This window comes from Acomys minous (genome assembly GCF_964271855.1).
Source record: "Acomys minous genome assembly, chromosome: 16".
Lineage (NCBI taxonomy): Eukaryota > Metazoa > Chordata > Mammalia > Rodentia > Muridae > Acomys > Acomys minous.
The window spans coordinates 12,350,839-12,376,564 of record NC_140498.1 but is presented as its reverse complement, the minus strand read 5'-3'; the positions used below and the strand labels follow the sequence as shown (position 1 = coordinate 12,376,564).

General features: G+C 47.9%; 2 protein-coding genes across 5 annotated transcripts in view; one reads left to right on the top strand and one right to left on the bottom strand.

Annotated features, from left to right (window-relative positions):
- Nucleotides 1-13,122, bottom strand: part of LOC311586720 (synaptosomal-associated protein 47) — a 36,905-nt gene extending 23,783 nt beyond the window's left edge. The window contains exons 1-2 of one of the 2 annotated variants that reach the window (XM_084762851.1): nt 13,021-13,122; nt 2,002-2,539 (exon numbers count right to left, since the gene is read on the bottom strand). In XM_084762851.1, the coding sequence (XP_084618977.1) occupies nt 2,002-2,498 (497 nt within the window). In that variant the 5' untranslated portion in view covers nt 2,499-2,539; nt 13,021-13,122. Of the gene's footprint in view, nt 1-2,001; nt 2,540-6,484; nt 6,600-13,020 lie in introns of those variants that run through there. The other variant, XM_084762852.1, reaches the window with a different exon arrangement.
- Nucleotides 13,123-13,178: 56 nt separating this feature from the next.
- Nucleotides 13,179-18,042, top strand: LOC311586717 (2-oxoglutarate and iron-dependent oxygenase JMJD4-like). Of its 3 annotated transcripts, none has more exons than XM_084762844.1 (6): nt 13,183-13,611; nt 13,774-13,939; nt 15,677-15,811; nt 16,014-16,245; nt 16,968-17,114; nt 17,336-18,042. In XM_084762844.1, the coding sequence occupies exons 1-6, from the start codon at nt 13,347-13,349 to the stop codon at nt 17,633-17,635; spliced, it is 1,245 nt and encodes a 414-aa protein (XP_084618970.1). In that variant the 5' UTR covers nt 13,183-13,346; the 3' UTR covers nt 17,636-18,042. The 3 variants fall into 3 exon arrangements, with proteins under 3 accessions (XP_084618971.1, XP_084618970.1, XP_084618969.1); XM_084762843.1 differs by having other exon boundaries at nt 15,978-16,245; XM_084762845.1 differs by lacking the exon at nt 16,968-17,114 and having other exon boundaries at nt 13,179-13,611; nt 15,978-16,245.
- Nucleotides 18,043-25,726: the final 7,684 nt, after the last annotated feature.

Below are 25,726 nucleotides of genomic sequence, written 5' to 3'. Positions count from 1 at the left end.
CAGTGCAGATAAGCCAAAGAGCTGCTCCCATCCTAAGAGGCTTGGGCAATCTGGCTACCCCGAGTGGCACTGACGTTACAGGTTATCAAAGACATCCACTTTTCTACCTAATATTTGCAGAGGAACTCTGTCGGGTAACTGAAACAAGAAAGTACAACTGTGGATAATAGGGCTATAATTGCAAAACCTACAAAGAGTACATTTCCAACTTAATTTCTGAGAAATAAGCACCAAAATTTAAAACAACTCTGAACATGGTATGCTGAAAAGGGGCACTCCTAAAGATGGGCCTTGGGAAGAGTGGCCAGGGAGTAATGTACATGGACGGCAAGCTGAAATCGCTTCCCTTAGGACAGGGAGAGACAGCCATAGAGCCTGGAAACTTTCCTATACACTAATGGTGGGAGAAGCTGAAAATCTAGGTGCAGTCACAAAGGCGGTACCAGCAACCGCTAAGGACAGGGGTGGAATGGGTCAGTGACAGGGCATGCTGGCTTGGAGGAAGACACTGCGACCTTGCACCCAGGCTCGGCACGTGAGAGGAGACACTGTTTAGCAGGGGCAGAGTGGGGAGAAGGAGCTGGATCCTTCATTCCAAGGCAAGCAAGGCCTACAGCGCTCACATTACAGGAGGGAGGCAGGGACCCGATATGAAGTTTTATTGACAATGGGTCCTGGAGTCCTCCTGCACAGACACCCTGGGACAAATGTGTCTGACTAAACACAGAAAATAAAGAAATGCAGAAAAAGGGAAAACTTAGAAGAGACCCGTCAATATAAAAACACACAAACAAACAAACAAACAGGCTAGGCAGTAGTGATGCACACCTATAATCCCAGCAACCAGGGAGGCAGGGACAGATGGATCTCTATGAGCTCAAGGCCAGCCTGGTCTACAAACTGAGTTCCCGGACATCCAGGACACCATAAAACCTTGTTCTGAACAACCAATAAATAGGTAAATAAAAAAAATAAAACAACAAGGCACGTGAAATGCTGAGATGAGCACAACAGACAGGAAGCAGAATTGAAGTAAGAGTCAATTAAAATCTAACAAATAAAAGCTCAAGAAGTACAGATCAGAATGAAAGCAAAAGGAAGACCGAACACAAGGCCACCCGTAAAGGACACAGGTACACATAAAGCGGGAGCTCCAAAAGGGTCACATTTTTTAAGTGTGATGTGAGAAAAAAGCTGATTCTGAAGGAGAAACTCAGTGAGGGCAATGAAGGGACCACAAACATACTTCAAAGACACACAAAAGCAAGCAAAAGCAAAAAGCCTATTTGTCTCCATCAATGTAGATCACCACCAGGAGGGAACACGGGTCACACTCATGACCTGAGAGTTGGGGACAGGACTAATCAGCACACAGGAAGCACAGGCACTAATAGAGCAAGACGGTCCCTCATGCAGCCCATCACAGTATGGACACTCGCCTCCCTCCTCTTTGTGAACCAACAGGATCCAGGTAATGACAGCAGCGGCTCTTTAGGATGAGTCTCACGCTCACTGCTGCAGGATTTTTGATGCCACTGTGAACCCAGAGATTGTAAACTGTAAAACCCTGGGTCTTGTTTGACGTGGATTAAACAGAAAGGAGGGACTCTGAGTTGAAGGGTATTTAAGACAGAGCTTTTGGCCTTTTCCTCCTGGGCTGCCAGCTCAGCTAGCAAGCTTTTGGCCTTGGGCTTTTGCCTTTTGGCTTTTTGGGCTTTGAGCTTTTGGTTTCTGGCTTTTGCTTTCAGGATGTGAGCTGAATAGGACGGTCAGCTGGGTGCTTTCTCTGCCTCTCAGAGCTGGCAAGTTTTCACCTCAGCATCTGGCTCCTGAGTCTTTATGGCAAAATCAAACAACTGGGATGTTCTTTCTTTACAGTACAGTGCACATGGCAGGTACACAGCCTTTTCACTAGGTGCTGGGAATGAGCTAACCATGAGGTTGTCCAGAGGACGCTCTGCCTTCCCAGCAGAGGCTGAGCAGACCCTGGCGTTTGCCCACCTGTCGGCCACATCTAGATCTGACTCCATCTTCTCCAGGCCCCTCATCACGCTGTCCAGCTGCTCGCCCTGGTGGTGAAGGACCTTCGCTGTGTCTTCCATGCGTCTCTGGGAAGTAGCCATCAGTCCCACCAGCTCCTGCCCCCTGCTCATGGGGGAGGTTGTGTTGGCAGCAGTGCCTGGCTGGGACAGCAGCAGCTCCCTCCAGAAGTGCTCGATGATGTTGAAGACCACATTGCGACTGGGCCGCAGTGAGCTGAACCAGTGCTTGGCCTGGCCCTTCTCCAGGATGGTGATGGCACTGAAGAGAAAGAGAGAAGCCTCTTTCCTGATCTCAGTGATGCTGGAGAGGGGCAGGCCGACAAGGACCTCTTCAGTTCTGTCTGCACTGAACTTCAGTGAGTGAGATGTCAATGTCAGTTTCCCGGGAACCCATCGCTTCTCAACATCCAGGTAGTAGGAGCAAGGCCAGGAGTGGACACGCACATCACTGCTCATCTGCCCCTAGGGAGCTGGGCTACAGAGGCCGTAGTATCCGTCTGTGAGCAAAAGGAAACAGTGAGTGGGCAGAGGATGCTGATGGATCAGTTTCTTTTAGATTACAGACAGTAGGAGGGTGGCCGAGACAGAGGTAGAGCCTCAAGGGAGTTCCGGGCCCTGCCCAGCAATTAAAGGGTAGAGAAGGCTGAGATCAGAACCAAACACTGTGCTTGTGCCATCACCCCCAACATGGGATCCTCCAGTCCTATGCCCACTGCGCAAACCATGAGGAGCAGTGCTGTAGACAAGGCCACGGCCTCTTCCCATGCACATGCACGTGGCTGGGATGTCCCTCTCGCTGTCTAGCTATACAAGGTCCTCCTACAGACCTCCTAAGAGTTGTCTTGGAATTCACTCTGTGTGTGTCCAACTGCTTACAGCAAAGTCTTAGAGACACATGTTCCCCTCCTGGACAGTCACCTCAGAGCTACCTAGAGTCACATGTACCTGGAGGCATTTATACACAGATGGTGTTGCGTGGCCGTGAACAGTGAAGTGTTGTAGTTTCATTTTGTTCTACTTCTGTTTTCCCTGAGGGATGAGGATCAGACCCAGGTGCATCTAGGAAAGTTGTCTACTGCTGAGCTATATCCCTGGCACTTGGATTTTTTATTTGTTTTGTTTTTGTAATAGGGTCCACTTGTACTTCAGACCAGCTCTGAACTTGCTATGTAGCCCAGGGAGGCCTCAAGTTCTCATGTTGTTCTTAGCCAGTATTAGGAGTACTGGCATGTGCCATTATACCTGGCTATTGTTGGAAATTTCATATTTATAATTATATTCATCAGGGCAGTCATAAGTCATAGATGGCAAGGTTGAATTAACTCTTATCAGATATGCTACACAATCTTCTTTGTACAGATACCAAGTATTAGTCAGGAAGGGAGGCTCCACACTATATGGTACTGACTGGGCAAAAGTTAGGCCTGACAGTGCCAAGGAAAGTGTTTTGCACTGTGAAGAACAAAACACCTTCCCTGCCCTTGTATTTCCCTGTGGCTGAGTCTCTGACTCTGTCTTTCTATGTGTGTCTTTCTCTCCCCCACACCTGTCTGTCTCTCTCAAATACAGTTTTCTTATGATATAAGTTGACTTCTTGGGAAATATCTTAGCATGATCCCTGAAATACTGAACTGAACTGTAGGCTATCAGTGTCCAGGTCTATAAGTCCCTGATATGTAAATACCATGATAGGCAGGAGGCATACTAAGGTGGCAGGGGCAGGAACCCCCGGCCCTGTAATGTGGAGTCATTGGGAATTTCCTTCACTCGCTCACTGAGCCCCCCTCTGAGGAGCCAGTCTTAGAGATAAGCACTGTACTAAACATGGCATGATCTGGAACAGATGCACAAAAGCTGACTCTGTCAAAACTCGGCTCATGAGCAGACTGCAGCCTGGTGATGGGATCCCCTCCACTAAGCGTGATGTCTCCCTGAGAGGTTTGGGCTGGACTGCTACTTTGCCCTCAGTTATGTTTCACATGGTGTCTAGGGGTGTACAGGCATGGATGCTGAAGGGCAAAGGGTCAGTCCCTCTTAAGTCTGTAAGGAGTGCTGTGGAGTCAGTGAACAGCAGTGGGTGCAGGAAAGCTAAGAGGCTCTGGCCTGCCAATTACCTTCACTCCTGCTGCACTTGGCCACCAGCTCCCCTGATCAGAAGACCTGTCTACACAGACCACCAGGTCAGGAACTCTGGTAACAGCTTAGTCCCTCAGAATGTCCACTGAGGCAGGGAAGAGACAGAGGTGGGTCTACCAGAAAAGCAGAGGAAAGTGACTGAGGGGAAACTAAAAGCTCACGGAAATGGACAGTCACAGCAGAGCAGAGCCCTCAGGCAGGGACAAGCCCTATTGCAAAGTCCATCCAGCCCCTTCCCTGGGGCCGCTGGCAAGTACCAGACCTGCAGCCCTAACTGCAGGATTCCACAGCACTCAATGGCTTCAAATCAAGTTGGAGCTCTGACTGCTCTGCTCCAAAGAATGGCCTCACATTGATTGTCCCTCCTCATCCCTCAGAACACAAGCTGCTACAAAAGCCACTGCTAGATATCATTCTGCCGTAGGGCCGGGGGCCAACTCCAGACACTACCTGAGGAAGGCCTGAGCCTGTGTGAGTCTCACTGGGCAGTGAACAGACCTCTTGGTATCCTGTTGCTCCAACACCACAGCCCTGGTGTCACATGCATTCACCTCATAGGGGTTAGAAGTCTCACAGTTACTGGTACCAAAAGTGCTACATCACCTGTGCAGGTCCCCCCAAAGCCTGGAGAAGATTCTATCTGTGGTCCACAGAGATAGACCAGTGGGACCTGGGGAAGATTCCATCCATGTCATGTAACTCCAAGACTTCAGCGACCAGTGCCACACTTTTGCCACAGACACAGTGACAGCATTAAGACTTTAACTGCCATCACCATAGCCCCAGAGTAAGAGCCACTCAAGTCTGCAGGGCATAAGGAAACACACATTTAGAGTCCCGTGTCCACTGTAAAGTTGTACACCTATGCCCACACTGCTGCAGACTGGGCTATAAAGGACCGCGCAGCACTGGTGACATTGACTATAGCTGGAGACACTACATAGACCATGCTTCCAAGTTCACCTCTAAGTACACTGGCACCCTAAATATAGTGAACAACAGGCTGGTACACAGACACACACCTGCAATCCCAGGACATGGAAGTTGAGGGAGGAGGGTTTTCAGCCTAGTATACGTAGAAAGAGCGTGTTTCAAACACTAACAAAAAATAAAACACATAAGACTACTTTTAAAAAAAGTATGCATGGCCAATAAATGTATAATAGTGTCCACCATCTTTAGCTACCAAGTAAATGCAAATCAAGCGAGGTTGGCGGCAACCACACCTGTAATCCAAGCACTTAGGAGGTGGCAGCCCAAGACCAAAAGAGTTCCCTCTGTAGCCACTAAGGCAAATGAAGTAAGCAAGTGTCCTTAGTTTGAATTGTGGATAAAAGAGAGATGTAAGTGTTGGTTCTGTCCTTCCAACATGTTCATCCTCGGGGAATTAACTCAGGTCGTCAGACTTAGCACTAAGCATGTTTATCTGTTGAGCCATCTCACTGGCCCATTTTAGCTTATTTTTGGTCTCTATTGTGAAGGTGGGCTAAGCATAAAGAGAAAAGTGGTAACAATGGCAAAGGCAGCAGCAGCAGGAAGGGAAGTAGGGAGTACCATCAAAGGACTGTGCTGGGGAGCAGAGGTGGCAAAAATGACAAAGACTGTGAGCAGCTGAAGGCTTTGGTCGCTGGAAGAGGTGCAGGAGCTGCCAAGCCTTAGCAGCCAGGGATCCCAAGTTGCAGGATGGAAAGTTGTGATGCTGATCTCTCAAAGCCAAGCAAGGGCTCCAACACTCTATGTCTTAGACCGAGATGACAAACTGCTGTTGGAGCAGAGCATCCCAGGACCTGAGGCCTATTCAAGACCTGACCATGAGCAGCAGAGGCCACAGGCTACAAGAGCTGCCAAGTACAGGGCCCACTGGTAAAGCTCAGAGCAGCAAGCCTTCAACTTGAATATGCAGAGCCACAAGCCTGCCTTCTAATAGGGCAACAGGCCCCTCTTCCCAGAGCTTGGAACTAAACCTCTCTGATGTGCCCTGTAGTGCAGCCCTCTCGATCCTGGGCTCTCCAGGCTCAGGACTAGAAGGACTTCTTCTCCCTCGTCACAATTTCTGGCTAGCTGATGACAAGGACACAGTATGACACATCTTGTTTGTTTGACTGAGGCTCTTGGAGGACAAGAAACTACATTCCATTCAAGGTTCTGACACAGCAGCTTCCTTGTAAGAAACACTCCTAGGTTTTTGTTCAGCTGGGACACAGTGGACATGGCGGAGGCCCATCCCACATGGAGTCCTATTGATGGCAGCCTTCATCAAACACTTATGAAACACGCTTAGTAGACCAAGTGACATGGAAGCTCACCTGTCAAGGATGTGAGCTGTCTGCTACTGTGACTCGAATCCACCTTTCCTAGGGGTTCTAGGTCACTGGTTCTCAGCCTGTGGGTAAACATGCCCTTGGTCACATAACCAATATCCTGTATATCAGATATTTATATTAGGATTCACAGCAGTAGCAAAATCACAGTTATGGAACAGCAAGAGAAATAGCAGACACAATTGTGATGGGGGGCATCGCAACAGAGGAACTGTATTAAAGGGTCAGAGCATGGGGAAGGTTGAGGACACTGCTCAAGGGAATCCACACCTAAAATGTGTTCTCTGGCTTTAGCTTTTAGCACCTGGTTAGAAGCAGAGGTAGAAACCAGCAGACATAACAGGGAGGAGAAGCCAAGGAAGAAAGAAAACTTATGTGTGTCACACTAAATATACACAAGGAAAAATATTTGTGTCACACTTAATATACAGAAGGAAGCTTATTTGTGTCACACTTAATATACACAAGGAAATTTAGCTATGTCACACTTAATATGCACAAGGGAAGTTATTTGTGCCACACTTAATTTACACAAAATGGAAGTGTCAGGTAAAAACAAAATGGGGACTGAATTCTCTAATAACCTAGCTGAGGTTCCTCACAAACACACCTCAGAGCTTTAATCCACCACAGCCTCAAGAGCAGACCCACATCTCCCAGTACATGTCTATGGCTCTCACAAGTCAGACACCAGCTCCCACACCAGCAAATCTCAGCTCCAGCAGCTCCAGGACCTGAAGGGCGGGCATTCTTAAAGACAGCTGCCTGACTAGCTATGAGAACTCTGTCATCATCACAGGTAAAAGAAGATACGGAAAAGTTATTCTTTAGAAAGGATCACAGATAACTTCAAGTTGCGGAGGACAGCCAGGTCCTCTGCAGAGCCCGAGCCAGGCCTCCTAGCAACCAACCTGTCCTTGCCCACACCAAGGGGAACCCCCACATTAAAAATAAAACACCTCATGCTTTTACCTCAGGAAAGCTCCATGAGAAACAGCCAGGAAGTTTACAGCCTGATGTCACTGGAAAAGTGAGGGGGATTTTCTCAGCTGCAGGAGACACTTCCTTCCATACAGAAGGCTGCTTTGTCTTTCTGAGGGAGAGCTTCAGCAGGACAGTGTGCGTTAGGAGCCCCTCCCTGGCACACCAGGGCCACACCAGGGGCAGTGTCTTCTACTTGGATAAACCACAGTGGGTCATAAGCAACAAGTTCCTGAACTCTAGCCAGTGATGAGCCTTCCACCATAACGCCAGGAGACACAGGGAGCAGGTACTGATCCCTCCATGACTCAAAAGACCCACCTATACCCCAGTAAGACTAATGTCACAGGCTAGAGCAGCTCCAAGCCACGCATGTGACCTCTGAAAGTCACAGGTGGGGCTGGAGCATGGGCTCAGCTGTCTAAGAACACTGGACCCAGGGGACTCAGGTTGTGTTCTCAGCACCCATATCATGGCTCACAACTGTCTAGAACTCCTGTGCCTGGGGATGTGATGCCCTCTAGAGGCCTCCTAGGGTGCTGCATTCATGAATTGCACAAACATGCAGGAAAACACACATACACAAAGCAATATCTTTAAAAGGTCTTGTCTTGTACCTCTCAGAATTAGAGAAACCCCTTCAGCCCAGCCATGGTTTCTAAAGTGAGGGTTACAGGCAGGGAGACACACCTCAACACCACTACTCAACTCTGAGGACAGCCATGTCTTGTCCTCCTGGGCAGAAGGGGCTTCCCATGACTCAGCTACAACCTGACTTGCTTAAGGGACAATAGTTTGTTCAATGCCTGGGTCCATGTAAAAAAAATCCAACCTCAGTTTCTCCAATAGTACTGTCACATGCAAACACTCTGGTCCACTTACACTGCAACTTTATTTACTTGAAGACAGTCAGTTCCTCAGACGCCTAGAATTCAGATGCCAACCTCAAGCCCAGGCTACACATGACCCACTGCCCAGAGGTCAGGGTTCGCCATATTCTCAGACTGGATTCATTTTCTTATCAAGCTTACAGAAGTCAGGGAAACACTTATGTGTACAATTTGATTATAAAGGGTCTTTCAGGGCTAGAGGGATGGCTCAGAGATTAAGAGCATTGGTTGTTCTTCCAGAGGTCCTGAGTTCAATTCCCAGAAAGCACATTGTGGTTCACAACCATCTATAATGAGATCTGGTGCCCTCTTCTGGTGTGCAGGTGTACATGCAGGCAGAACACGGTATACACAATAAAAAAAAATTTTTTTTTTAAATAATGAAATTGAAGAAACGCCCATGGCCAGGGATGAAGAAGGATGAGGCTTTCTCGGCCTCCCTGGAACGAGGATGCCTGGCTGGCTAGGTGACATCTCCCCATGGAGGCTTCATTACATGTATGTGACTGACCCAATAACTGCACCATTGGAATCCGTTCAGCCTTCTGCCCTGTCCTTGCTTGGAGCCTGGGAATAAGACTGAACTTCCCCAGGCTGGTGTGATGGCTCAGAAGTTAAGAGTACTTCAATTCCCAGCAACCACATAGTGGCTCATAATCATCTATACATGAGATCTGGTGCCCTCTTCTGGTGTGGAGGCACTCATGCAGGCATAATACTGAATAAAAAAACTATAGATAGATAGATAGATAGAAAGAAAGAAAGAAAGAACTGAACCCCCATCCTCTCATCTTGCCCTAGTTTTTCAATGGCCAACTCCACCCTGAAGCTACCCAGGGGCTGCTGACCAACAGAAGACACAGGATTTCAGACATCATATATGAGGAAACATGGTAAAACACGACTGCACTGTGAGACTCCACAAAAACTTTGTGTCATCAGTCACCTGCTCGACAAGGTTGTTCTCTGAGCAGGGCCCTGGCAGGTACTCCATGAGTGGGCAGCGAGTGTCCCCACGTTCCCCACGAAGTCCCCACGCCTAGCAGCCCAGCAGCAGCGGGAGAAGCTGCCATGGTTCCGGCAGCTGCTCCTCCAGCTCCACCACAGCTTTACGACTTGGGAAAAGTTACCTCACCTCCTGGACCTCTGTTTACCCGCTGGTGAAATAACTAACAGGCCTCAGATCAAAACCAGCTCTAACTCACTCTACGATACAAAGAGAACAGGACAGAAAACCAAAAGCTGAGGGCAGGAACAGCAAGCACTGTCACCATGACACCACAGACGGTAAGTACAAGAAGTGTGCCCGTGTCTGACAAATTCAAAGAGAAACATGTGGCCACATCTGATCCCACACAGATTTCCAGGATGTCTTTTACAGAAAGCCAAAATAAACAGATATTAAGCGGAAGGGCAGAAAGGAGAAAACCGCTCCCGCCCATGCAGCAGCAGCTGCCCGTGCAGGGTTAGACCCCATGGCCTGCCCACTTGCCCAGACGGACACTGTTCCCACTGAGTCCTAAGGAGGGGCTCATGCTCCTTGAAGCCAGGTCCTTCACAGGGACTCCACCCACCCCATCCTCAGCATCACTGACTTCACTCTTCTTTGCACCAGGCCCTCGCACGTGGTGTCAGGGCCATGTGGTGATGCTTCAGGCCTAGGGCTGTGGGTCTTTGTCACTGTCACTAACAACCACAGATAATTCAACTAGGGTGAGTGAACTTCATCTACAAAATTCTGTCAACTGGGCAAAGGTTACAGTTTGTAGCCAATCCCATTAACTTTGTCAACAAGTACATGGGAGGCTCGGGTTCTGGGAGAGTGGGAAAGAACACTGCAAAACAAATCATAAGCAGCAGACCCTTCCACATAATCAGTGCAGATCCCAGCCACGCCCACTCCAATGCCTCATTCTGTGGCTCCTGCCTTCCCATCCCTCTCGCAAGGCTCCTCCCTGTCCTGACCTGAACTGCTTCTCCACCTTAAACCGTCTACTTACAAGCTCCTTTACCCTTCCCAAATGCTGGCCACCACAGCTCTCTGGAGAGCTACTCGAAGCCAACTCAACCTATGCACCAAGGTGGCCTTCCCAGAAGCGAGCCTTGTGGCCCCCAGGGACACACTGTGCTCACACAGAAAATGAGCCTTACTGATGCTCAGCTTCTGAGTTCTCTGTGCAGTGTCTGCCTCTGTCAGGCTGTAACTGGCCTCCACCAGGACAGGTAATAGAGTAGTAGCCCTGAGGGGACCCTGCAAGTGACAGGCACAATTGCTTTGGGAAGGCATGGCAGACACCCTTGGGTGTCAAGCTCATTCACATAAATGACGTTCTCAGGGAATAGACCCATGTCACTGACTGTGACTCCTAACACACTGGGGTTGACATAATGGCTCTCTTTCAGCATTTCCATCACGCATGTGCCCTTGAGAACAACTCAACAGCAAGTAAACAGCCTCCTTTTAGTTAATTTCCAAGGTAACACAACACGTGACGCTGCACACCTTCCACTACAGGGCTGAGAGGGGAACAGTGGGGCAGTGTGTGCAAGCGGGGGCGGCAGGACTGGCTTTTTCCAGCACCTGCCCTGCTCTGGAGCTGACCCTCTTTCCACTCCCTCACAAGTTCCCATCCCCTCCCTGGGAGGCGCAGCCATGCTGTCTGAGGGGGTTTCAACCAAACACCACAGCTAGCTGCAGGGCAGGCTCTAGAGAGAAGTGAGACCGTCCTCTGTTTCCACCTCATCGCCTCCACAGTGCCAACTCCAGCCTTTCCTGTTTGCTTCTGGGGTGGCTCTGCCCAGGATGCGCAGTTTCCATAGGTCTGTGTGTGGCTGAAGATCTGCATCACCTCACTTCCCAGTTGGGGAACTCCATGGACACGCACCTTGTTTCGGGCCTCTCCCCAGGCCTCATATATCTGACACTCTTACTAACACCCAGAGGCCAGCCATCCTGTGAAGATGACAGAGTTAAGCACTAATTCAAACAGGGCACTGGAGGTCATGTTCCGGTGACTGTATCAGGGGCAGGGCTGTCCCAGCGATCTTGACAGCATATGTCCCTGCTGACCCTGACTCGTTTCTCAGGGACAGCAAGTAAAGAAGCAATTGCTGTGAGGGAGGGTGGGACTGGGAGAAGTGGAAGGTATGCTTAAGATATAAAATAAAAATCAATAAATAAATAGTAAGAGAAGCAATCGCCATTTGGGTTTCATACTTTTATGGAATGGCAAACTACCTCTATTCTCACATCAAAGCACAGAATTCTGGGACCCTAAAAAGTCCTCAGCAGTGGACAGAAGAAGAACATCTTTTAATCCATCAGTATGATAATGTCAGCCTTAGGATCACCTCTCATCCCAAGGTTGGGGTTCAATCTCCCAAGATGTCCCTACTTCAGTGCAGATGCAAGCCCAGGTTGTGTCACCCCTTTCTGATGACCAGCAACTATAAATCAGGGTCCCAGCCATCTTCCTGAACTTGGGTTTCTCCTAGAAGCTCATAGTACTCAGAGAAGCACCAACTTATGTTTACTATATTATTATAAATGACATTGCATGGGGTATAGAAAGACTCAGCCAACGCTCTCCCTAGGCACAACTTTCAGGATCCCCTGAATGAGTCTTCTAGGGATATTGTGGACATTCCATTCTGTGGGCGTGACTGATTAGACACTGGCCATTGATGACCCACTCAACCTTCAGTGTAGAAGCTGAGGGCTAGGCTGACAATCTCCACCCTCTGGTCCTGATCGGGTCTTTCAGTGACCAGCTCCACTTGGAATTTACCCTAGAAGTTGTTGGATGGTGCTAGGCTCATTAAAATGGAAAATGACATTTACTAGCTCAAACAGCAAAACAATTTTAAGAATTACATGCCAGGAAGATTAAAGATTTAAAAACTTGTCCCAAATATAGCATACTGTCAAGGTAGGAAAAGAATCCTAGGGAGAAGGAGGAGACAACAGGAATAAAATGTATATCCCCAAGTATACCTGGACAAACAGGCCCAATACCAGATTTAGTGATTAACTCACCATGGAATTTTGGATGAGTTGAGGTTTTATTGTTGCTGCTATTGTAACCTGGTTTTTTTTCTTTTTGTCACATGTCATGCTTTGTAGTTCATGTTTGCCTATAACCTCCGCTCTTTCTGCCTCAACATCCCCAACGCTGAAATTACAGGTGTGTGCACCATGAGTCCAGCTGTGAGTAAGGGTTTGTCTCCACTAAAACTTCTCCATGAGCTGTCACCTCTACTGTGACCTAGCCTCAACAGAGTTCCATACTTTGACCACGAGGGTCACAGTGTGGTCCACAATGGGCGAGTTAGAACAACCTTCCGTCTCCTGTCTCTACCTCGCCCCTTTTCCCAATGCATACTCTCTATATAAACCTCAGAATTTCCCAAAACTCACTTTGCTCCCTTTTATTTTGCCCTGTAACATATCTAGGTAAACACCATAATCCTTGGAAAAGTTGCTCCTCAATTTATCCCGGAGACTCCGGAATCTCACCACGCCCCGCGGACCCTTATCCCCCACCATCCCTCAGAACCCTGCCATCCTTTGAGGTTTCGGACTCATGTCCACCTCCTCATTCCGGGTCGGTGTGGAGTACTGTCTAAGAGCGCGTTAGCACTTCCGCTCACCTGAGGCAAGAGGAGCGCGCAGAAGACCCACTGGCACGCGCCACCGGACCACCAAACACTGACGCCAGAAGCCGGAAAGCCTATCCGACTCTGAGAGAGCGCCTCTGCGCCTGCGCAGAAGGGCGGGCACACAGGGCGCATGCGCATATCCTGGGAGCTCCAAGGCTTGCGTTCCTGCTGGGATGTCGCTCCTTTGGGATTCTGGTTCCGGGCTCCCTCACCGTGGTTTCTGCTCCGAACTGGTTTTAGGAGATTTCTCGTCCTCCACTCCACATGGGGTGGAGTGAGAAGCGGGACTTGACGTCCGGGGTCAGGTTCCCCGGTGCATGGATCGGAAGACGCGCACCTTTGCGGAGCAGCATTACCGGGACCTCGGAGGCCGAGTTCCTGGCGTTGGTGGGCCCGCTCCCTGCAGTGTGCCCTTCATTCAGGCGCCGGCTGCCTTCTCCTACGCCGACTTCGTGAAGGGCTTCCTGCTGCCGAACCTGCCCTGCGTGTTTTCCCGCTCCTTCACCGAGGACTGGGGCAGCCGGCGGCGCTGGGTGACGTCGGAGGGAAAGCCTGACTTCGACTACCTGCTGCGGAAGTATGGTAGGAGGGCGCAGACAGGAGGCTTAAACCCCGGGCTGGGAGGGCGGCCATGGCCGGACAGACGGGTGGCATCTGGATAATTCGTCGAGAGGGTGGTCGGAGCCCAAGAGGGGCAACTATTCGTAAGACCCTGCCACTTCTGTGTTTAACTTCTCGGTGCAGGCGATGTCGTTGTACCGGTTGCTAACTGTGGAGTGCGGGAATACAATTCAAACCCCAAGGAGCACATGCCCTTCCGTGACTATGTCAGTTACTGGAGAGAGTACAACAGTGGAGGCTGCTCTTCTCCGCGGGGCTGCCTCTACCTCAAGGACTGGCACCTGTGCAGGTAATGGGGCAGGCAGGTGTATGGCCATTGAGCTTTGGTGATCCTCCCCCCCCCCCCCCCCCCCCGTCTCAGCGTTTTCTCTCCTATCTCTCTGCTCATCCCGCCCCCAGCTTTTCTGTCTCCCACTGCATGGCCACTTCACTGACCCCTCTCCTGTGAGGTGGGTGAACCCACCTAAGAGCTGCCCCCAATAAACCTGAATTCATTCTCTAGTTCGGCTTGAATTGGTTCATGTAGTTAGCACACATAATTTATCAGAAAATACTTGTAAATTTGAATTTTGTTTTCCCAGGGTAGCTATATGTGATCTGTCTTCTGTCTCAGTGATGAACAGCGTCATGAAGCCATTAACCCCCATCCAACCCATGGATCTACTGACATGATCACACCTGTACAGTGTGCTCTGCTGGTGTGCTAAGATAGGGTGGTCATGCACTTGGGCACACTGCTGCTCTTTTCTTTTTGGAACTGGGAGTGCTAAGGCCTTGAACATCCAAACACGTGCTGTTCATACTTTTTTAAATGTGTGTTTTCCCCTTGGACATGTCCGTACATAAGCCCATCATAAGCAGGCAACCTCCTACATCTTAGGGGTTTTGGCTGCACATACCACCTGGCTCACATGATGCTCACCCTAGGTGTGTGAGTTTCCTCTGCCTGGTCTGTTTTACCAACACAGACGGTTGTATTTACACTCCCAGCAGAAGACACAGTGTAACACTGCATGAGCCGTGGACAGCTGAATTCCTGTATCGCTTGGGTGCAAAATAAGGCCCAGTAGAGTGGGATGGGATTCGGGCCCCTGTGGTTCCCACAACTGAACAGGTGCAAGAGCTCCACCAGCCTCCAGCCACGCTGCCTTACTCCTGCCTTGGGCCTGGAGCTGACTTAAGCAGGACTTAAGCTGGGTGAAGTGTGACCAGACAGTGGTCCTGGTTTTGGACATGGCAGAAACAGACTGACGGGCCCACTCTGTTGTGTGTCGTAGTTTGGAATTTTAGATAAACATTTCTTTGGTCCTTTTTTTGTTTTGTTTATTCTGGTATGAATAGTCCCCAAATATTACACTGGCACATTTATGCTAGGAAATTATTCATTCAAAACCCAGTGTTTGACTGTACTTTTCTCTGGAATACCCTGGAACCCAAAAGGGCAGAATGTGTGGAGTGGCATAATCAGGAGGCCATAGGGGGAGCAAAGCCTGAGCAGAGTCTCCATGGCAGGGGGTCCTCATGTTTTCGGAGCTGCAGATAATTTGTTGCTATCTCTGTCTCTTGTTGGGACACATGAATCTAGAAGTTTTTCCAGTGTGATGTTGATTGAGTTCTGCCTTCCCTGAGGGGGGTATTAGTATGATCCAGTATTTGGGGGGCCCATTGATGGGTTTTAGGGCTCTCACACCTGGGGCTGCAGCCTTGAGTTGCCGGTACCATTGGACTCTCTAGTATCGGTGAATAAAAGCAGGAGGCGCGTGCTTATGAGTTGGGATGCTGTTAACCAGATGTCAGAGGCCCAGTACCACTGCCTGAGGGGAGTAGTTATGCAGGGTACTCCCGAGTCATCTTGCCTTCAGCATTCTGTTTGAGCAATTTGAGGTTCAGCTCAGGTCCTCTGATCTGCAGCTGTCAAGAAGCCCACAACGTCTGGGTGATCTTCGGCGGCCACATTAAATGTGGGTGGGTCCGCTGGGGTGGGGCCCGGGGTGGGTTAGTGCTGTAGTTCCTGTGCTTTCCTCAGAGACTCCTTGGGGGATGACTTGGAAGACATATTCACGCTGCCAGTGTACTTCTCATCAGACTGGCTGAATGAGTTCTGGGACGTCCTCAATGTGGATGACTACCGCTTTGTCTATGCGGGCCCCAGAGGCACCTGGTAATGACCGAAGGGACTTGGGCACCTGGTGAAGGGGAGGTGGGAGGTGTGACCCTCTGGGGCATTGCCTAAAGTCATATTCAAACAAACAAACAAGCAAGCAAAACAAAAAACCTAGGGACCGTGCAGCATTCCACAGGACACAAACCAAAAGCCTTCGCTGTAGGTCTCCGTTCCATGCAGACATCTTCCGCTCCTATAGCTGGTCAGTCAACATCTGTGGGAGGAAGAAATGGTTGTTCTTCCCGCCAGGGCACGAGGAAGCCCTTCGGGACTGCCATGGTGGCCTGCCCTATGACGTGACTTCCCCCGAGCTGCTGGACACCCGCCTGTATCCCAGGATCCAACAGGACAGCCTACCCCTTGAAGTCATACAGGAGGCTGGTGAGATGGTGTTTGTGCCCAGCGGGTGGCACCATCAAGTGTACAACCTGGTAAGGCAGTGCACAGGACCCTCCTCTGCCAGGCTCCCTCCCTCTCCGTTGCCTCCCTTCCCATTCCAGCTGCCTCTAGAAAGAGGCAATAAAATTCTCCTGCAAAGGCTAGGATAGGGTGGGAGAGCCGCAAAGGAGCCTACTGAGAACTTATCCCCTTGCCCTATTCTGACCTGCTTCCTGCCATGGGCCTGTGAGGTTCTAGCTCTCATCCAATGTGCTAGGCCATCACAACGTGGGATCCACATTTCCTGGCTACAGTGGCTGAGTGTCTGCTTTCTGCCTTTGCCCACTATGTCATTGCTGTGATAAAATATTCTGGTGAAGAGCGATTTAGGGGAAAAAGGGTGTACTCCATCCAGTTTACAGCCTATCACAGGGGAAGTGAAGGCAGGCACTTGGAATGTCAAACCATATCCCACCCACAGTAAAGAATAGAGAAAGAATGTGTACACATTTACTTTCTTACTGCTCAACTCAGTTTCCCTACTCTTACACAGTTCAGTTCCCTCTGCCTAGCGAATGGTGCTACGCCATGAGCTGGGTCTTCTTCCCTCATCAATTACAGGCCAATCCTGTGTAGACAATTCCTCAGGTCATTCTAGATGGTGTCCCGCTGCCAGAGCTCTCACTCCCACCCGTGGGCATGGCATAGGATTTGATTTGCTCACCCAAGGGGAGGCCTGCTACTGCCTCAGCTCGGCTTGTCTTCTGCCCTCCAGGATGACACCATCTCTATCAACCACAACTGGGTCAATGGCTACAACCTGGCAAACATGTGGCACTTCCTGCAGCAAGAGCTCCAGGCAGTGCAACATGAGGTTGGACAGTGGAAAGACACCATGCCTGACTGGCACCAGCACTGCCAGGTGGGAAGCAGCTGGCTCACGCTGAGTCAGCTTTAAGTCCAGTACAGGTGCCAGGGCCAGGCTTCAGGACTCACGCCCTCCTGGCCACTGTCCTGGTTCGGTACCGTTGTCTCTGGGTCAGTCTCAGCCCCTGACCTGCGGGTGTGTGGGAGGGAGCGTGTACACAGAGCAGACTGGGTGGATGTGCCGCAGGCCTTACCTGCCCTTTCCTCTTGGTCCAGGTCATCATGAAGTCCTGCACCGGGATCAATTTTGAAGAGTTTTACCATTTCCTCAAGGTCATCGCTGAGAAGAGGTTCCTGGTCCTGAGGCAAGGAGTGAAGGAGGGGACAAGGGACAGCACAAGCCTAGGACTGGGCCTACAGCAGGCCGCGTTTGATGTTGGCCGCCTTGCAGATGTGCTGGCTTCTGTGGTTGCACATCCTGACTTTCAGAGGGTAGACACCAGCTCATTCTCTCCACAGCCCAAGGAGCTGCTACAGCAACTTGAGGATGCTGTGGCTGCTGCCGAGGCCCTTTAGTAGCTGCAGATCAAGATGAAGAAAGGTAGCAGAGGGCAGCCTCTTGCCCCAGGAAATGCAGGGTGCCCTCCCCTCAGGCCTAGGATGGGCCTCCAGCCTGTAGGCACAACTCAGCAGGGTGGGCAGACATAGTCTTGGCCATCCTGTTCTGTTTCCCAGTATCTAGGCTCTGAATCCTGAGGATGGTCCAGCCAAAATGATGGCTAGAGGGATGTTCATCTTTCTGGCATATAGCAAGCCTGCCAAGAACTTGAATTGAGTGGTGAGCATGAAACCAGGTTTCTTGGACCGTTCCTGTCTCTCCTAGTGTTTCTAGGACTCCTGAGTGATGGACATCTGATCTGCTTACCTTGGAGGTGTCCCTGTGTGGCCTGGGACATAAATATATATGTACATTTGCAGTCGCACTCCAAGCCTCTCTGTCTTCTACTTTTGTCCTGGGAGCTCCAGACTCCCAGACTGTCTCTGAACCAGAGACTTCCTAAGCTGCGTGCTGTTCCCCTGTGGCTGGAAACACAGTGCTCAGTGCCTAAAAAACCAGGCACTGGTCCAGGATGGAGATGGCTGCTGCAGGTTGAGAGCCAAGTCGTCTTCTTCCCCACAGCCTTCCTTCAAGGCCTGGCCTCCTATGCTAGCCCATCTGCGGCCTGAGAGGCCATAGTGCCAGATGCAAAGCAGAAGTGCAGGGAGCCCTGCAGAAAAGACAGGTGTAGGCAAGTCTCCTGCAGGCCCTGGCTAATCAGTGCCTCCTCTGCTGCGCTCACTGCCCCTGAATATGCTCTGAGTCTGAGATGGAGACAAGCCATTGCTAGTGGCCTGTGTGAGTCCACACGATCCCCTGTACTTCTGGGGCCACCATGTCACCGTGTTCTCTGTGCTGTTTTTAGGTGGGATAAGGATACGGGTGTGCAGCCTGTGTGAGAGCCAGCTGCTTACTCTGGGCCCCAGGATAGACCACCCCGATGAGGCACAGCTGTAAATAGCACTGGACTTTTAGACATCCTTGCAGAAAGATTTGCCTAAACCTGCAGCCTTCATGGTCTGAGGTGAGGACTCAGGAAGAAAGAAATTATAAACAGAATTGGCCACAGCCTTCGTAGGGTTTTTATGCAGGGCCTGGTGCCAGTGACACACCCTGTCACCCATAAGAAATCCCTCTGGGTAAGGCCTGGAAATGTTTCCAGAGGAGCCACTTGAGGCTTAGAGCGCTGACACTTGTCAAGACACAACTGGTGGTGATCTGCAGAGTGGTACTAATGCTAATTTACCCTGTGAGCTGCAGGTTCTACACAGGCTAGGTAAGTGTAAGAACTTGGGTTGGGGCAGAGACACCTATCTTTCTGCCCTGCCTGCCACAAGTAGCAGGTCTGCTGTTGGTTGGGGCTCCTGGGGAGTTGTTGGAGCTCAGTGGCCAGGAGGAAAGCTCGTGGTGTTAGACGTAGAATCAATGGAAAGCAAAGTATTTATTTATGAATACCTTCAAGCCATTTGCCAGCTACATAGTGATAGCACCTCCTATTTGAGAGTCTATACCAGCATCATCCCAAGGAGCCCTCAAACATGGCCAAGCAGATAAGCTTGCCCAGGCTCCTCTGAGCTCCTGGCCAGGGGTGCAGTATCTGGGGCCCTGGTTTATCTATGTGGAGACATTTCACTCAAGTGGCCGAGCAACTCAATGTACCTCCCTTACCCCAGACAAGATTCAGAAAAATTAACATCCTGGGCTGTGTGTGACAAACATTAGCTGCAATAGTCCTGTGACCATCATAATTAGAAAAAAACAAGAGTCCCCAGTCAGATTAACAAAACAACAGAGGGCCCATGCTAACAGGCTTTGCAGGAAAAAGTGCTTGCTGTGCAAATCTGTTCACAAGCTTGAACCCTGGAATCCATGTCAAAGTGGAGGAACTTCTCCAGGCTGCTTGAGTACCTCACAGACTGCCAAAACCCTACCTTGTACCAGGGCTGCCACAGTTTGAGGCAGCTGGCTTTCCAGCCTTGGGTTGGTGCTGCTCTTGTTGCTAATCCTTGTAACCAAAAATTAGTGTTTCTTGATATCTTATATCATCTCCTTATTTTTCTTTGCAACTTCCTGTTTCCTGAGCTGCCATGGGCACAGCCTTAGTTTACTGACACATATGTGCCCATTGTGACACTTCTGTTCGCATCAAGTAGCATCTTTTGAAAGATGATTTGGATTGACAGTTAAATATCCTCCACCTAGTTATCCCAACACTTGTAAAGCATTTATGAAAGGAAAGCATCCTAATCTGAGCCCAAGAAAGGCCTCAACTCTGCGTTGAAGGAATCCTTGCACCTCATTCTCCCCCATGGCAGGATGATCGCCACATGGCACAACGCTTAGCTAAGCCTGCAACTAGATAACAGATATTTGTAGAACTCAAGTGTAGATAAACACCCCAGTTATGTGAGGGTAAAATAATAAATCAAGACAGACATTGGAACATACCCCTAAGGGTATATATGTGTAATGATATAAATGTGTATGTAAAAAATAAAAAATAAAATACTCTTCACTTGGGAGGCAGAGGCAGGCGATCACTGTGAATTGGAGGCCAGCCTGATCTACATAGCAAGTCTATGATAGCCAAGGCTACACAGAGAAACCCAGTCACAAAAAACAAAACAAACAAACAAACAAACAAAATATATATATATATATATATATATATATATATATATATATATATATATATATATATATATATATATACCTACCTACGGGGCTGGAGAGATGGCTCAGAGATTAACAGCACTGACTGCTCTTCCAGAGGTCCTGAGTTCAATTCTCAGCAAACACAAGGTCGCTCACAACCGTCTATAATGAGATCTAGTGTGCAGGCATACATGTAGGCAGAGCACTGTATACGTAGTAAATACATCTTTTTAAAACTTATTTTAGATTTTATTATTTTATGTGTACGTGTGTTTTGCACATGTGTGTCTGTGCACCACACATGCTGGTGCTGGAGGAGGTGGTGAGCCTCCTGTGGGTGTTGGGATTGAAACTGGGTCCAGTACAAGTTCTCTTAACTGCTGAGCCAACTCTCCAGCCTCTGTAAGTAAATCTTTTTTAAAAATACACCTGAGAGTACTGAAAATGAAGAGACAATATAGGAACTGTTAGTAAGGTGGCTGCAGCAGTACCTAGGAGAAAAATGATAAGCTGGCAGTACTTCAGAAAGAACAGGTCTTCAATCAGTAAGCAAGAAATAGAATCTACACAGTAAGAAAGAAGTAGCCAGCAGGAATCTTTGAAATAAAAGACAATAGAGAATAGCAGTAAAGCCAAAGGTTGGTTCATAAAAACTCAATATGCTGTTAACACTGGCACTTTGGGGAGGGGCAGAATACTAGCACAAGCTAGGCTCTGTAAGCCTATATCAAGGAAAATGTGCTTAGTTATTGTAGTGAAAGTCCATGGGCTGTGTCTGTAACAATCAGCTTAGAACTGGGTCACTTGGCTCTTTCCTCCTCCCCCATCCCCCCCCCCCCCAGTCCTTGATTTGTTTTTTTGAGATGGTTTTTCATTTTGAGATGGTATCCTTGGCTGTCCTGGACTCATGTTGTAGACCAGGCTGGCCTCAAACTCGCAGAGATCTCCCTGAGTGTTGAGATTACAGGCATGTACCGCCACACTGGGCTACTTTCTCCCTTCTTACTCCAATTGAAATGTTTTTGTCCCTTAGTAGCCAGCACTCCCTTAGATCAGCAGTTAGGCCCAACACACTCAAGCCACAGCACCGTCTTTATGGTTTTGTCTTTTTGCAGAAAATAGGCTTAGTCTGCCCATCTTAGGCACTCCTGTCCTAATGCCTGTTTCCTAAGAGCAGCAAAATTGAAAACCTACAGTTAGGCTGGTTGAGATTTTTTAAAAATGAAAGAAACCATATCAGAAAGTGAAGAGCGGTCATCGCTGTCAGCTTAGAAGACAGTCCTGTGAGCAGCGTTGAGCAATGCTGTAGACAACTGCATGACGTCAGCACACTCAGGGTCACACCTGTTATGGAAGCTGACCAGAGGAAGATAGTGTACAATGACCTGCAAGTAAAACTGCTTAAAATAAAATATCTGCACACAGAAGCTCATATTTAGAAACTACTGGTAATTTATATAAAGCTTCTGAGGATGCCAGTCATATATGCCAAGCTTTCAGAGACGTCTTGAACTCTTTAAGAAACCAGAGCTAAAGTCACTGCCCAACTCATTCTACCAGTTGCTGAGACTGCAGAGCCGTGCAAATAGAGAATAAGGAGATCCTCCATGATCAAAGTCGGGCTGCTTCAGGAGTGCTAGGCTAGTAAACAGCTGCCAACCTAAAGAACAGACATTCTCCAAAGAATAACAAGTACATAGGACTACCAGAGACTTGCCAGAGGGCTGATCCTGCCATGTAAGCTAGGCGTGCATGTGAGACAAGGCACTTTTAAAATACTTTTTATTAGTTTTTTTTTACATATACATTACACATATATAAAATAAACTACACGCAGCAAGAACCACAGAACAATCAGGAATTATATTCATGTTACAATCATAGTGTTTTGGCTGTTTGTATTTGGCAACCTTGAAGAAAACATTTTCCTATCTCGGTGAGTCTAAAATTCTGAATGTAGCTCAGTATCTATCATATCTCATCTCTATCAACTTGAAACATCTATCTAGACCTAAAAACATCATAAGCCCTAAACAACTAAGTTTAATTGTGAAACTAAACTATTTGGTCTTCAACCCCATCAGAGACTTGAGAAGGAGTAAAATTAATTACCCGAGTAAACAGGAAGTGCAGGTTAACAGTTTCCAAATTAAAAAAAAAAAAAATGACAGTTTGCTGCTTGGAGAGTCACCCATAACTCTCTAAAATGTTTTTGCACATCATCTTCGGCCTTCTCACTCTGACCGACATATTTGTGAAACAGGAACTCTTGAGGACTTGCTTTCCCAAGACAATGCATTTTTAAAGACGAAAGGGTAAGAATTAATGTATGACCGTTTGTAAAAACAATTCATGGCTACAAGGACTAATATGATTAGTGTGAGTCAAAGATTAAAAAGTTGGAGCAAGCCCTTTTGTGGCATCTGCATTTTGTGTAAGGTTGCTATGGCCTCTGCAGGGCGGTAGTCCTCGTAGCCTTTCCTGAATAGCTCTCATTATCAGTTATATTTATGTGGAACTCTATATTCTCCCAGACTTATTTATGAAGAATCTTGTTGTGTGATTCCCTTTGTGCTGTTGCTATAAAAACTTGCTGACACTCACCACACTGGAACATGGCATTCTGGGTGACCTGAGTCCATTTGTTCGGGCCATAATCACTCACTTAGCTGCAGGCTGAATGATCTCTTCCTTTGAGGTGAGCGCTGTAATTTCTGCATCTCCCGTTTGTTGGCATGAATTGTCACAAGTCAGAGTCAGGCTAGGCGTCTTACTTTGTATTTGGGGCCCTTCTCTTGGGCTTCTTCTTGACGTGCAGGTGGTGTTCTTACCTGTGTCTATGATTGTATAGACTGCAGTTCACTGAGTGAGAGGAAGAATCTCAGGGAAATTGTTCGTTTTTAGTTTGTCCGGTTTTTCTGACAGGAGTGACAATTTCCAACTTGAAAAAGCATAAATGAATGAGTGAAGGAATGGATGGATGGATGGATGGATGGATGGATGGACGGACGATCAAAGTGTAACTCTCAGCAGCTGCCAGAAGGGAGATGGGCAAGAGAAAGGGAGAAAGTCGGGCCTCTGCAGGAGAAGTACAGGTAAGCCACAGAGTTCTGTTCAGTGTAGACAAGACTAAGATCTTCTCATTTGGGGGAAAGTAAATGTAACCCAGAAGACAGTTAAGTGAAAAGAAAAAAGCCATACACTAAACCAAATAGCATCTCATGCTTTCTCTCATAAATGGGTATTAGAACAAAAAAATGATCTGAAAGCAAGAGTCTTAGGGACTGGAATGTGTGCCGGAAGAGAGGTTAGAAGGGTGAGGTGACAAGATCAATTCATGATGTGTGGATGGAAATGTCACTGTAAAATCCATTTGTGTTATTAACACATCAATCACTATAGTTTGTGTTTTAAAGGCACAGATTTAAAAAACACTTGGAAGGGGCTAGAAAGGTGAGTTAGTGACTAAGAGCACGTTCTGCTTTTCTAGAAGGCCCAAGTTGGATTCCTAGCACTCACACGGTGGCTCACAACTGACTGTAGATCCAGTTCTAGGGGACCTTAGGCCACAAAGGGTACTCGTGCTTACGTAGACACACACATACACAGTTAAAAGTCATTTTAGCCAGGTGGTGGTGGAGGCACAGACCTTTCATCCCAGCACTTGTGGAAGGCAAAGGCAGGGGGAGTCTCTGGATGTGAGGCCAGCCTGGGCCACAGAGCAAGCTCCAGGCATGTTGTCTCAGTGAACTTCTGAGTAAACTTCACAGGCCAGGACTTTCCTGATGTCATGGAAAGACAAAAGAACAAGCTGTTGCCAAGTAAAAAGGCTATATAATATTTTTAAGTGGTAGACTTATTTTAAATATGAAATAGGAAAAGAAAGGATTAATTAAGGGTCAGGAAGACAAGTTTAGGGTACTAGGTGGAGGGATTGATCTTTGATCTATTAAGGATATGCCAACTTAAAACAAAATCAAATAGAGTCACTTTGTTTAATACCTTTTGTAACCACAAGGCTTTATGATACCAATCACAAGGAAGAAAGTTTTAAGCTAAAAGAAAGCTGATTTTATCCTAAAGCTAATTTTGAGTCCTCAGGAAATTTGCTGTTTGCTTGCTTTGTTCCCTTTGTTCCTATACACTTATGTAACCAAAAAGATTTCAAGCTGTGTCATCAATGATTAAAGTTTTTAAGGAAATGATTTTGTGTATAAATAAAGCTTATAAGAGGTACAAGTTGTCAGAGTAGGTAAAGCCACTAAGGCTTCCTCTCTGTCCCATCTCTCATCAAAAGAATTGAATGGTGTCCTGTGTCTTATTATTTCTTCCCTTGTCGCTCTTACATACACCCTTCTGCGGGGCCCAACCCTCATCCGGAGCTGGACTCCGGCAACCTCTGAAGCTTATTTGCTCTAAAAACCTTCCCTAAGAAGTACGTATATTTAGAGGTAACATTTGGATTTACAGTTCTGGTGTCGAATCTCTTGCAGTTGTAAAATGAGACTGACCTATAAAGATGGTGCTAAGCCTTGTAACTTTGGTTATGTGCAATCCTACCGGATGTGGGAAAGGGTGTCTGCACATCACATTTTGATAGTTTTGCGGGTACCTGGTCTAAAGCTTTGAATAGCCACATTCCTAGAGTGGCAAAATAGGACCTTAGTCCGCAGGGGCAAGAATGGGTGATGCTGAAGATTTTGTAGGTTTTTTTGTTGTTTCTTTGTTTAAACAGGACCTCCTTGTATATCCCTGGCTGTCCTGGAACTATGTGGACCAGGCTGGCCTCAAACTAACTGAGACCCTCCTGTCTCTGCCTCCCTGTTTGGGGGATTGAAAGTGTATACCACCATACCCAGATGCTGCTGAGGATTTTGATATCAGCTGCAGTCCCAAATCTTGGGAATTGGGGTTGGAAAGGAAATCATCTCTGGGTTCCACCTGGTGAAAACAGTTGTTGCTGAATAGTGGGATCCTGTTAGGCATGCTCCTAAAGCAAGAAGTAGCTGGAGATGAGGGGTGGGTTGGGTAGCTGCAATACTTTATTCTACATACACATTGATAAGACTTCTATAGCATAGGCAATGTAGTATACTATGTAGTAAAATAGTGGTTACATGTATTTTAGTTACATACCATATAAACTAGTTATATAATATATACTACTCATGTACAAACTATGCTGTATCCTACAGATACACATATACACATGCATACACTGTATGTACTAAATAATACTATATTATATATTATACCAAGATACACAAATCTCTCTGAATACAGTTGTAAAAAGTCTCAACAAAATACTACAAAACTGTATCTAATATAAAAAAGACACATTTCATGCTTTAACCCAGAAAAGCAGTATTTTCAAATTGTAAAGTCAATGTACTGCATGTCCATGTCCAGTGTGC